This window comes from Besnoitia besnoiti, chromosome II (assembly GCF_002563875.1).
Source record: "Besnoitia besnoiti strain Bb-Ger1 chromosome II, whole genome shotgun sequence".
Lineage (NCBI taxonomy): Eukaryota > Apicomplexa > Conoidasida > Eucoccidiorida > Sarcocystidae > Besnoitia > Besnoitia besnoiti.
The window spans coordinates 3,683,289-3,696,151 of record NC_042357.1 but is presented as its reverse complement, the minus strand read 5'-3'; the positions used below and the strand labels follow the sequence as shown (position 1 = coordinate 3,696,151).

Below are 12,863 nucleotides of genomic sequence, written 5' to 3'. Positions count from 1 at the left end.
GATGCTCTTTGGAATCGCTGTCGTCTCCGGAGTCCCCTCTCTCTTCTCCACTACCATTGGCGCTGCTTTCCCCTACTGATGCCACCTGATTTTGGGAGGCATCTGCATGGATGGCGCCACCCGACTTCAGCCCTCGCACTTCTGCATGCTGTGCCTGAAACCCCTCGTGAACGACACCGAAGTTTGAAGTTGTCGGAATCGTTACAGGTGCCCTCGCCTCCATGGGGGGCGTGAAACGACGCAAGCTGAGTCGCAGGGGCCCTCTGCGTTGCATGCTTCCGCTGTCGTGCACCTCTCCAGCAATATAAAATGTTGATGTGACGGCACTTGAATCAAGCACACCAGCATGAGGCACGCTATAACGCGAATAAAGAGCTGTAACGGAAAGGGCCCCCGAGAAAAGATGCTCACCGAGCCCTGAACTGGCCATCGAACCCAGCAGGGCGCTTAAAACAAGACATTCAGGCCTCATCATGCTGCCGGTAGCAGAACTGCAACACTCTGGTCTTGTGAGCGAATGCGGAGCGCATCCCGATCGAAAAGGGGGGTTTCGTCTTGGTGTTTCGGCTGCGCGGCAAAGAAAAGAATATCTCGAGCACAATTATGTCACACGAAAATGGTGGTGAAGGAACAGCTCCACATGTGACACAAAGTTAGCAACACGTAATCTCTCTCTCTGCCAGCTGCCCCCAGGTCACGTTGCCAGCCAGCGGGGCTTGACGGCCCCCCTAGCACCAGAAAAAAAAAGGAGTACACTGCCAGTGAATGATGCCAGACAAAAAGAAGTATCTTGTTCGACAGTCAAGTAATTTCAAAAAGGGCGGGAACTGGGGAAGCCAAAGGCGTACCGTCTACCTTGCGCCACCACGCTACCCTCGAGCCGCTGTGAAAGACACGACACTCTGCATATGCTGCCCTGCCCTCCAGCGCAGTCCCGTCTCCCGGTGGCGTGGTTGAGTTTGGCGTACGGCAGTCTGTATCACGCCCAGCGCTCTCGAGCGGAGGCAGCAGCCGGACACTACGTGGCGAATGGCAAAGAAACAAGCAAAAAACGTCCAGGTTTGACTGGATTCACAGACAGGAACCTCAGGGACAGTCTGCAACTAGCGGAATTTCGAGGAGTCTGGGACATCGGGAGTGCAATGTCAAGAGACCCCACGCCACAGAGGCTTGGAGAGAAGATGCAGGACACGAAGCTCGCGCCTTTATGGGATGCCTCTCTTGAGTGATATGGTGTTTTGAGAGGTATCCCTTAGCGGAGCTGCACAGCCGAAGATTCTTGCAAGTCACTTGATCCGCTCTGACGTCGCCTAACAGCGCTACTTGCAAGATTGCTTGCCGATTGGCTTGTAACGTGAAATCGAAACATACACATTTATCACAGTGAAGGCTGTCAGTGACCGTCAAGCCATGAACATTGGGGACTTGACGCCTTCTTTACCAGTGCTCATGTCTGTTTTTCATTTTCCCCCCCGGCGGATGCCTTGCCATTCGCCGGGCCCTCTCTGGCGGCTGCTGTGCGGTCCACCGCCACCCGTGCCGAAAATAAAAGCCCTACTAACAGAGTTCTCTGCTCTGATGGCATGGATATGTGACAATACGCGTAAGCGGCTAGCATCGGACATTCGTGACGCTGGAACTACAGCATCTGTCTTGATCCACATTTCCCGAATTTACTGGACTTCCGACATTGGGACAGCTCCAAAAAGTGTTATTAAAGTGTTATCTATCATGCATCGAGAATACATCAGAGATGAACACTTGAACACGGGCGAGTGCTTCGTGGCGGAGACTCCCACTATAGGAGGCATGCCAAAGTGCCGGCTTAGCGACGGATGATACCCAAAGCTTCCGCGAAACTCTACCTTCTATCACGCGTGTTCTTAACACCCATCTACCGCCAGCACTTCTCAAAATGTTGGACGTGTAAGCTGGCACAGAGCGAGCCTTCGGTTTTCGTGGCATCGTTGACGCCGATATCCGCATTCTCATGAGCACCACGAATGCCATGCCCTAGTCCGGAAGATCATTCAAATCACAAGTCAAGGTGAATCACACAAGTGCCACACTCGAGTTCATGGTTTTTGCCGCCGCATTCAATTGAGATCTTCACGCCTCTTCGCCCAGACACGGCTGTGAACTCTACCTTTCCGGCGTTAGAGACGTGGTCTTCTTCCGTGGTGAAGGGGGCGGTGCCGGGGCAACGAAACGATCTACAGAGCGATACAGAGACGCGCCTCCACAAGTCGTGCCTGCACGCCCCAGTTGCGGCCCCAGTATCAATTAGTTTTTTTGTATCTCTGCGATTGATTACATGGCTTTCATGTCCTCTCCTGGAGTCGCGTCAAGTGTCAGTGCGTTGTCCATTAGTGGTTTGACCTTCCGAGCATAATGCAGCTCACGCAGTTGTTTCGATTTCACCTGGCTGCTTTGCTTCTGCAGTACGCAGCGACATGCCAGTTCTCAATCCGTAAGTCTGCTTGATCTTGACCAGGTTTCACTAAAGTAACAGCGGTGGGTACGCATGGTTCGGCTTTCTGGCTTCTAGTCTTTTTCGGCGCAGGGTACGTTTCGAATTATCGCAATGAGAACAGTCCCGTGTGGCTGCGTGAGAGAGCGTTTCGGACGTCGTTGAGAAAGCACGTCAGGGTCGTGGTGTATACACTGCGGCAAGCAAGATGTGCCTCTGTTGAGCTGGGATAACTCAGTTTCAACGTTCTTCTACCTCTGCAACTGCCTTTGTGGTACGCCGCCGCAGATCAAGCATCAGGGGCTCGAGACCCGTCCAGCAGGCTGCCTCCTCCGCCGTCCTCAAGTAAGCCACGTCACCTCAATAATACGAACTGGTTCGTGTCGCTCAAGCCAGACTGGCAGCTTCGGAAACGTCATGGTCTCGCTTTGCCTCGCTTTTTGTTTTTTCTTCAGTCAGCCACATCGTGCGGGACATGGAGTCATTTGCTCGGCAAGAACCAAGTGAGTCTTTTTTAATGAATTGCTCGACGTACAGTTCTTTTCACCGGAGAGCCTGGCTACTGTTGTGCAAAAGGATGATTAATTTTTGCATGTCCCACCTGCATTTTGTTTATTCTGTTTGCAGATGTCCTTGAGTTTGTCAGGAAGAACTCTGAGACCTTAGATAAACGGCTTCTCCAGAGCGCTCTCATCTATTACACCAAGAAACATGGCCCTCCGCAGATTCGCCCCGGGGTGAAACACACGGTTGCTTCTTTGTACCGAGACGCTCGGACGTTGCTCCGTATTTCCGCTGGTAAGGATATGTTGCAACTACTCATTTAAGACCAGTTGGCAGCGTCAGCAGCTACCCTAAAGAGCTGGCAAAGAGTAAAAGGAAAGGTGTGCCTGCTGTGAGGCATGGTGTAGCTGCGGCTTCATGACATATCGTTAGCGTTTGCACTCAGCTCGATTTTTGAAGACAGGCGCTCGCAAATACCTGTAGCCCGGTACGTGAGCCACTGCCCCGTTTTCACGTACGGCAGTTGTCCTATTTTCTGCCTTTTGGCCAAGGCACTGGTAACGCGGGACCGTGAACGACATCACACAATACCAGAGCTTGCGTTGCAGTTGCAAGTCATATGATGCGGGTGCTTGTCTAGAAGCGCCCAGATGATTGAGCCCAGAGTGCATTCACTATCATTTTTTGTACTGCTAGTTGCTGGAAAGGTAAGAATCAGCTATTGTAAGATGACCGTTCCTTGTGATCGGGATTACCTGTCGCTACCTTGTGTTCAACTTTACAGAGGAGCTAGAGGCACTCAAGGCAACACTTGCACACCAGCTTGCGGAGGCAGCCGCACAGCGAGATCGCGAACTGAGGCAGAAGCAACAGGATATCCGGCAAGCGTACCAACGACGAAAAACCATATCGAGTCTTGTAAAGAGATGGCGTCAGCCACCTGGTCAACGTGGTTCTCCAGAGTCTTGGTCGGATGAGAATTCTGACAAAACAAGCCGTTCATCGAATCTGTCGCTCCACCTGGACCCCATTGAAGAAGCGGAAGACGAAACCCCAAGCGAATACGACGTGCCAGACACACTGAATCCTGCGTCAGTGTCTGATTTTGCTTCTGGGAATGATGAGGACAACAACTCTAGTAATAGTAGTACCAAAAGCGATGACAATCAATCCACCGTATCAGGCGGGGCACAGGGAGCATCTGGTCGCAGCTCCGCTCGCCTACCTGAAACTTCTCTAACGCAGTTGGACGACGCGAGAAGCTCTTTTTCTAAGGCTTGGGGGGCCGTCCGGAGTCATCGTAAAGGAATTGCTATCGGAGTAGCAGCTATAGCACTGGCTGCCGGCTTGGTGGCGGCGCACAAAAAGATGAAGCCTTGGAAAGGGATCTCCGGGTCAGGGGCATATTCCTGGGATGTGGCTACATGCAGTCTTTTGCTGAAGTTCGACCTCTCGCGTCGTTTGAAGGCAATGGGAACAGTGGTCGATATCATCCGTGTCGCGGCAAACAACTTTGAGGGGGAGCTAGAAGTTACATACAAAGAAAAACCAGCCTTTGCCAGCTCAAGAGGGAAAGAACTGGTCTTTCCGCTCGCATTCTACCTGTCCTTGGGATTCGCAACGACAACGAGGAAGGAAACTTTCGTTATTCCTCCCAACTGTGTAGCGTCGCGGTCTTCGACTTTCGTAGTTTCTAGGAACGGGGCAGCTGTCGAAGAGGCCATTGTAGATTTGGATTACCGTCCAGCGTCCTTTGCAGTTCCGCGGGAGGTTGTGGACAGCAAGAAAGTCGAGAGCTTTCTGCAGTCAATGAGCGACTCTGATAACCACTGGACACTCTATCCGCAGTGCATTCTTCACTTGGCCATCAGGAGTGATGCATTGCAAGGATCACCCATTGTTCTGGTGGATTCTGCAAGGGGCATAGTTGCCCTAGGCAACCGAGCCATGGAAGACGAAGTCTTCGTCGTCCCTCCTGAGTGCCAGGCGCGCACTCCGAATGATGTGAAGTACCTCTCTTTGGAAAGAACAATCGACGACGCGAGATACATCGACATTGTGTTAGTTTTGGAAGAAGTCGATGGTAGTGCTAACCAAACTTGGACAGAGATTCGAAATGGCGCCGACGTGGACCCTGAAAAGGTTTTGGCTTCGCGCTTGGCGGTAGCTGCTGAAGGGGCGTGAATGAAAGTGAAGGCAGGTGTTTGTGTTCGTGCTTCGAAAGAATGAAGTGAAGCTTTTATTGCGCGTGGAGCAGCTTCGCTCCACGTTCGTCTATGGGGATTTGGAAGGCGCATCAGGATAAATGAACTCTGGATAGGTGTAAGATCGTTCACGCGCACCTTTTCCACCAAGCCATGGCCTGAAATCGAGCTTGTCTGTGAAGTTGATCTCACGTGACACGTAGCGGGCGTACTTTTTCGCTGTTGCACAGTTTGTCACCACAGCTCGTAAGCTGATACGCATTCGTACCGTCTGCCTGCGTCTGTCAGTATACGTCTCAAAACGTGGCACAGCAGACTTCTCCCTATTTTCGTTTGTTCTGTTCAACCAGCGAAGACATATTCTGTTACAGTTTTCCGTTCCATTCGACGCGCGTGGCTGTTCCGAGCCATTAGACCTAGCACAGGATATCTTCCACCGAAGACTTTTAAGACTGCATACCGGCCGCCTCGGCGGGAGTGATGGTGCGCGAGCCTTTTCTATACACTAACTTCCCTTTAACGACTGTAGTCTGCGAAACACATCCTTCGTTTTTTTGCCAGCAATCGTGGCCTTCACCGAGGACGTACCCCCCCACCAGGCTACTTCTCCCGGTATTTCCTTTCTCAGCCACTCGTCGCACAGTAATAATCGACCACAAGCAGTTCCGGCTGAGTTTTGTTTACGTTTCGTCGGTTGTTTCGATCGAACGCGGCAGATGTATGGTGTCCGCCGTTAGGTAAATTTCGAAGACGGAAAGCGGAGATCGCATATTTGAGCCGGCGTCAGTATTGTACTAGCGACAGTCACACCGCTTCAATTCGACCCGATGAGGCACGTGACCGCTTTCAACTAAGACATTTCTGTATACGAGTTCCATTTCACCGAATGCACGCGCATAAACATGCATGGGAATGCCTTCACCATGCACTAACTACCGAAGCGACGACGCCTACCTCCGGGTAAGCCAGCTTTGCTGAGCGCACGACACTCCAACATGTCTACCACCATTCAAGGCGACAGAACGATAACTCGACAGTTCAGGACTCGATAAGTGGACTCAGTCCTTATAGTCGACCACTGAGTAAAACAGCCGAGCTTGTTAGCCCTGTGCGTCACGGCCGGCGTGTCGCGCCCAGGGTACATGATGGCAAATAACCATGAGCACGCGAAACACTATCAACATCTTCCTTTCAGATTCAGAGGTCTTTATAATACTCAGTACAATTTCCTGTTTTTTCCCCGGAATTGCCACGAAAATAATAGATCGCAGAAAGAAGCTAGTACGTCTCCATGCCGCACGTGGTCAGTTGCGGAATACAGACTACACTATCACTGGCTTCAAACCACCTTCTCACAGGAAAAAGCGACTGCACACATGAAAAGAGGACGCTACTCGACGCATGCCCACGAGAGTTTCTGAGGCGTTCCCTGTTCCTTCGTCATCAATGCGGGCCTACCGCCGCGCAGCACTAAACACCAGTTTCCTCTGTTTCACACCGGACCCCTCTTCAGCAAGATTCGAGTTCCTCAGCGCCTCCGATCTGCCCACTCGTCGAATCGACGACTCCCATGGTCTACGCTGAGCCTTGAACCGCGCGGACTCACGCCGGGTGCGTCGTAATAGCTTCCGGGGGGGCCGTACCCTCCGTACCCACTTCTAGCTGGCAAACCGCTTTCCCTGCTTCGGCTCCGACCCCTCCTGCTGCCATCGGCGTACGACCCATGGACACCTCGACCGGAAGGAGAACTCGCGGGCTGCTGATACCCGTAGTATCCGCCGGCGCTCGCGCCGCCAAGGCGGCCTCTGCTTGCTGACTCCCGCATCGCGTCCATGCTGCTGCGATACCCTCCTGCACTGCCGCCGCCATATCCGCCGTTACTGGACTCGTAGTGATTACTGTATTTTCCACTGCGCGCGCGCCCCCTGGCATCTGAATCGTACGCCGCTGCCTCGTACTCGTCATCCGAGCGTCCTCCGCGTCCTCCCGCAACGCGTTTCTCTCGCACACTGATTCTGGACTTTTCTCCCTCGTGCGATCTGAATGTGCTGCCATCTAGAACTTCTATTGCCTCCACCATATCGCGTTTTGTGAAGAAGCTTAGTTCCCCCACGACAGAATCTGGCACATCCGGATCCTTCCTCACCTCGGCGAAGCCAACATCACCAATTCCCCGGAAATGGTCCTTTAGGTCTTGCCAACTGCCGGAAGGCGGAAGACCCCTGATTTCTAGAACAAAGCGTCCCCGTCGGCTCGTCAAGCCTCTCGCCATCGCCTCTTCCCGAAAGCCGTCACCTGGTCGTCCCGAACGCGATAGAGGGATTTCGACACGAAGTGGCGCCGCGTCACGCATGCCCGGCGGCGGCCGGCCGTGAAGTTGAGCAATGGCATCCTTCGCGTCCCGCGAGTCCGCGTATTCTAGGAAACAGTACCCGGCACCGGACACCTGAAAAAAGCATAAAGTATATACGGAGTGTGACAAGGGGCCTGACGCACGTCCCTCTCCCTTTCCGCTTACTGCAGGAGCTCCGGACACGGAGACCCATCCTTCATCAAGCTGTGAGTTCCCGGCGGCCCAAACTCTGCAACATGATGGACTCCTGAGAATCCGAGCGATGCTGCAGGCTTCACTCCAAAACTGAAGAAGAACTCCACTACGGCTCTTGGTGTGTACTGCTCGCTCGACATTGTCGCTGAGGTTCCAACCACTCGGATGCCTGGCGCACCCATGGGTACCGCCTGTCCTTGCAGCTCTAAACATGCGCTTAACGAAAACGGCTGCTGACCAGAGTTATGAACGATCTCCAGATATGGGCGGGAGACGCACTCATCCCCTCTACTGTCATGTCTCGCGCACAAGCCTTGACGACGTGAGGCTTGCGGCGGGAAAATCCTCAGTTTCTCCAAAGACGCCGAGATATGCCACTCCAAATTTTCTTCCCCATACCCGCTCCCCCTCCGACCATCGACGGAGAATCCTATTGGATCGCAGGAACGTTCCAGTGAGACAAGCAGCGGCATCCATCCCTACGGTTTTCTCAGGCACGACATGCTTTGTCTATCTTGATTGGCTGCAAAATAACCGAAGCAGCCTCCAGAAAACACTGCGGAAAAACTCCTCCTGCCCCGAAACACGCATCTCATTGGTGCTGCTGCGCCGTCACATATCCGAGATGACAGTGAAGCCAGGGTGAACAAGGAAAGCTCCAGTCTTTCTGGAGACGACTGCTGTACGACAGTTCAACTTTAGCGTACCGTTCGTTTGAACTCTAGTTTGACGATCTTTCCGAACCTGTCGAATTCGCGCTCCACGTCTTTCTCCGTGTAATCTCCCGGCAAGTTGCCGATGTAGATACGCCCGGTGCCACCTCCTGCACTTCCCGGGCCACCTGTGTCACCCCCGTGCATCTTTTCTTTGGTTTTTGAAGTTAAACCGAGTAACCTCCAGGCTCTCGCAGAGGCTGACGATGAAAAAGCGGTACTCTGAACAGTAATCACCGGCTCACCAGAGAGAGGACGCACGGCCTGCTGACGGCGAAAGGCTCATCAAATACCTCGTCGTAGTCAGTGCCGCGGCAACAGTTGCAACGCATGCAAAAACCCACAGTGTTCGAAAACGCCACCACGCTAACAGTAGCACTTCGTGGACATTCAGCTCTTCGGAGGACTTGTGCGCAGCCAGTGTATCAGAGTAGGGCATATCAGAGTAAGGAGTAGCGGGGTAACTTGCGCCCAGTCCAGAGCGACAACGGAGCACGATATACGGAACGGCACCACAGATGCACAAAAACGTCCACTGATGTCTTTTTTGGTTGTCAACATTTGTAGAAGAAACCTATTGGCTGTAAAGACAAACTCGAGGGAACAACGTCACGCACACGCATGAGAGTACCACAAAGCCGGCCAAAAGCAGCAGCCAGACGAGTTGCCGGAGGAACTCCGCCAACAACGGCGATTGCCCGCGTTCTCCGGCACGTCTCCAGAGAACTTCTTCTTTGGATTGACGTCTGAAGTGATTGATCAAAAGCCAACCCCGCGTGAGGCAGCGAACCGGAGAGGAACCACGCCGTCGTCGCACAAACGCTTAGCGAGAATGACGGAGAGAGTCTGTTTCACACGAAGGCCGTAAGTGCAAGTTTGAGCGATGTCCGGAAACGGTAGGACGCGACCTTCTGCCGCGGATGTGGCGAAAACACACTGGCAGATTCGCCACGTACCATATCACCGTTCACATACTTTGCCATAGCCGCAGCGGGGGTCGTTAGCGGAAAGCACCTCCGTCCCGGCCTCCAGGGAAAGCCATTTCCGCGCGCCAGACTTTCGAATATACACCGGCACCGACGTTCGGCTCTCAGTCGGCGCAGCCAAAAACTTTGACGTAAAAGATCAGCGGATCACGTTCGGCTTTGTTTGCACCGTTATAAGGTCGAGACACTCAAACGCGGCTACATTTGTCGTGCAACTGCCGCGAACCTGGTTCAATCACGCAACGAAGGGGGGTCCGCGTGTACCGTCCTCCCGCGAACCGAATGCCGCCGTGAGCTGCAAAACCCGTGCCGCATCAGCCGCAGTGCTTTCGTCTCGCACTCCGCCGGGAAACAAACGGGGCGACTGCCTGGCGAGGCAAGAGAGCGTGTTCACTAGAGCGGCTCATATGCGGATCTTTGGGCTCCATGTGGCACGAAACAGCATTGCTGGGTCAAACCGACTTCACCTTCGTACCGACTGCCGGTCGAGATGACGTGGCACGGCACGGTTGACTCGTTTCACGCGGGGCACCGCATGCATGCCTAATTGTAGACTTCCACTCCGCGATCTTCATGTGGCCGTTCGTCGCTTCCGTTTTCGGCAGGCTGGAGTTAGTGAGCGAACCGGCGAAACGTTCCGTTTTTTCCCCTCAGACACAGGCTAACATCGAATCCTCGTGGATGCAGCGATCTTTCGGTTTCCGTTGACTTTACGGTCATCTTGGCGCATGAGCAGTACCATGTTTCGAGTCTCTACACGGCCAAACCGCCAGCTGTGACGGCACAGAAGCACGGTGCAGAGAAACCGCCTTCACGACGCTGTTCCTGATTGGAGCAGGCATATATTTTGTACTGCAGTTTCACCTGGAATGGCACCTGCCTGCCGTGCATGGAGAACGACAAACCTGACCGCTCTTCAAAACCCTAGTGCTGGACGCGAATGCAGACGCAAATCCCCATTTTTGAGGGCGAAGTGTCAACCTTGACTGCGGAAAAGTCTCTCCCTCCTCGTCTGTTTGTCTTCTGTGTCGCGTCCAAAGCTGCGTCCGTCGTCGATACACTACGTTTACGTGCGTGGACGTGCCTGATGGGCGCTTCCGTGGGGGGTGAACGGAAAAATGGCCTCTGCAACTGAAGAATGTCCCTCTTCAAGCGACCAACACGATGGAGGTGGCCAGCCGACGGATGCTGCCAGCGGGGGCGAGAAGAAGGGGAAATCTGGGAGACGAGCACTGGTGCACCCGCGGGCGGTGTTGACTGGCACGGTTGAACTGAGTGACGGGTGTTGCATTGGTGCTGCAACCATAATTGATGGTGGACAAGGCGGCATTTTTTTCGGAAAGAATACTGTTGTCGAGGATCGAGTTAAAATTACCAACAGGTGAGCCAATCTTTCGACACATGTGTCCTGTGGGGTTTCCTTCCAGCCGCACGTGCTTTTCGTCACTACAGTCGTTTCCATTGGGGCACAGCGCCTCCTGGCGCGGCGAAATTCTCGCAGCAGATATTAGGAGCTGGGATTCAGCGACGGCACATCTAACTGGGTTCAGTCGTGCTCCAGAGCGACTGTGTGGAATTGGTGCGGGTAATCCCTCAAAGCCGCCACGTCGTAGGCCAGATTGGTCGTTGGAACGGATCTGACACTCGAAACCGCAGAGACATGGGACCTCCGTGATGTGTGTGTGTGCGCATAGCGGTCCGACGCCGATGACTATAGGCCGTTATACATGGATCGAGGATGAAGCCGGTAAGTGCCAGCAGAGTGGAGGGCAAAAGCTGTAGGAAACCGTTCTCCCCTAACGCTCTGATGTAAAAGCTCAGCATATTCCTCGCAAATTAACCATGAGACCGGCTCTGCTTTGGACTTACTGTGCTGTAAATGAGTGCGTGGTTTGTTATTTCGACGCTGCCGAGCTGCTGTTTCGTGGTTGCCGGCTGACCGCGTTCGGCCGCGGATGTTGCTGAACGTGATTTCCCCGGAAGTTGGAGTTTACCACTGGAGCGGATAGGTGCTTTTCGTCTGAAGTTCGTCGGTTGCTTCAGTGGATGCATGCTTTCCGTGGCACAGGTCTGGTAATTGACTACTGTGTGCGCGATGCTATTCTTCAGTACTTCAAAACGTTCAGAAAATCGGCGACTTCGTCCGCGTGGAAGCAGGAGGTAAGAGAAGAGCCTCGCTTTTATACGGGGTGTGTCGTGAACGGAGATTTTCACTAAACGTGGCTCTCTGGATCGCGAGCAGCGACCTCGGTGTGGTCACACGTACGCCGCAGAGCGGCATTATCACACAATGAGTGGAAGAATCACTGGCACTGGCAAGTGCACCACCCTTCCCTCAATACTTTTTTCTCGCGACGTTACTGCCTCTCGACTTTCTGCGGCCATCAGAGTTTAGGGCATGCTGTGGAGGTCTAGAGACCATGATCATTTGCAAAAGCTTACGCGGCCATGAGGGTAGATGAAGGGTGTGTATCCGTCTGCTACCGCCTGTTTACTTCGCTGGTTGTCCGCAGCGCAAACTAGGGCCCGTGGCACCTACCAGCACCGTCTCGTTCCTTTTTTGCGTTGTTATCCTCGCAGCCAAAGTCGTAGACTGTGAAGAGCTCGGTAACGGCTGCAACGTAGCAGCCGGAGCGAAAGTGGAAAAGCGAGGCTCAGTCGGGGCTCAGACCGTCTTCTTCGGTCATGCCGGAGTAATGGTTCATGACCCGTCCTGTATGGTGGTAGGCGCTTCGAGGGAGGGACGTACGAGCTTCGCACCTGCAACTGTGCGGAAGTTGCCGACAAGAGATGCAGCGGTAGGCCCCTGTCGGTGACTTCAGTTGGCAGCATTCAAGAATGAGTCTCACCGAAGTATCACACGAAGGTGACCAGCTCAACGGCCACGCATTATTCTGTGGTAGTGTTCTGTGGTAGCGTGCCATGTACTAAGGTTCAGAAGTTGCTGACCGTAAATAGCAGTAGAAGACCAAACTTTGTGATCAGATGACGTGACGCGGGGGCCTGCGTCATTTTGGCGCTCCTCGTTCCCGCAAGAGCAGCGATGCGTGTCTGGCTGTCGTTTACTTCAATATTCTGAATTTCTTCTCGGTGGCTGATTGTACTGTGTTCTCTGATAGCGGCAAGCGGCGTCGGCAGTGGCTCATCTACCAACTCACCGGCGACTACTCGACAGCCATGTATAACTCCATGCGGATAAGTCACTGACTCTATTCGCGGATCACTTTGAGCATTCCGTGAAACACTGAGGGCATGCAGTCTTTCTGCTAAGAAGATTGCGGACCACGTATCCGTGTCGCCCGTGCGGCGCTGGGTGGCGAAATACGTTGGTTGCGTGTACTGCGCGGATGGAGAAACTGCACTAGTGAATACGGACCTATCCGTGTGTTCGCAGTGCGACAGCTACGCAGGGGAGTTTGTTTTCTGGCCTCTGCTACC

General features: G+C 53.6%; 3 protein-coding genes across 3 annotated transcripts; 2 read left to right on the top strand and 1 right to left on the bottom strand.

The window, feature by feature from the left end:
* Nucleotides 1-2,391: 2,391 nt before the first annotated feature.
* BESB_038820 (uncharacterized protein) lies at nt 2,392-5,158 on the top strand (the record flags this gene model as incomplete). Its single annotated transcript, XM_029362468.1, has 4 exons — nt 2,392-2,470; nt 2,926-2,973; nt 3,098-3,268; nt 3,759-5,158. 4 exons carry the CDS (start codon nt 2,392-2,394, stop codon nt 5,156-5,158), a joined length of 1,698 nt encoding a protein of 565 aa, XP_029221433.1.
* A 1,548-nt stretch (nt 5,159-6,706) lies between these two features.
* Nucleotides 6,707-8,586, bottom strand: BESB_038810 (RNA recognition motif-containing protein; the record flags this gene model as incomplete). The annotated part of the gene is made up of 2 exons (XM_029362467.1): nt 6,707-7,624; nt 8,434-8,586. 2 exons carry the CDS (start codon nt 8,584-8,586, stop codon nt 6,707-6,709), a joined length of 1,071 nt encoding a protein of 356 aa, XP_029221432.1.
* Nucleotides 8,587-10,543: 1,957 nt separating this feature from the next.
* On the top strand, nt 10,544-12,610 carry BESB_038800 (uncharacterized protein; the record flags this gene model as incomplete). Its single annotated transcript, XM_029362466.1, has 5 exons — nt 10,544-10,806; nt 11,120-11,172; nt 11,535-11,585; nt 12,006-12,148; nt 12,545-12,610. 5 exons carry the CDS (start codon nt 10,544-10,546, stop codon nt 12,608-12,610), a joined length of 576 nt encoding a protein of 191 aa, XP_029221431.1.
* Nucleotides 12,611-12,863: the final 253 nt, after the last annotated feature.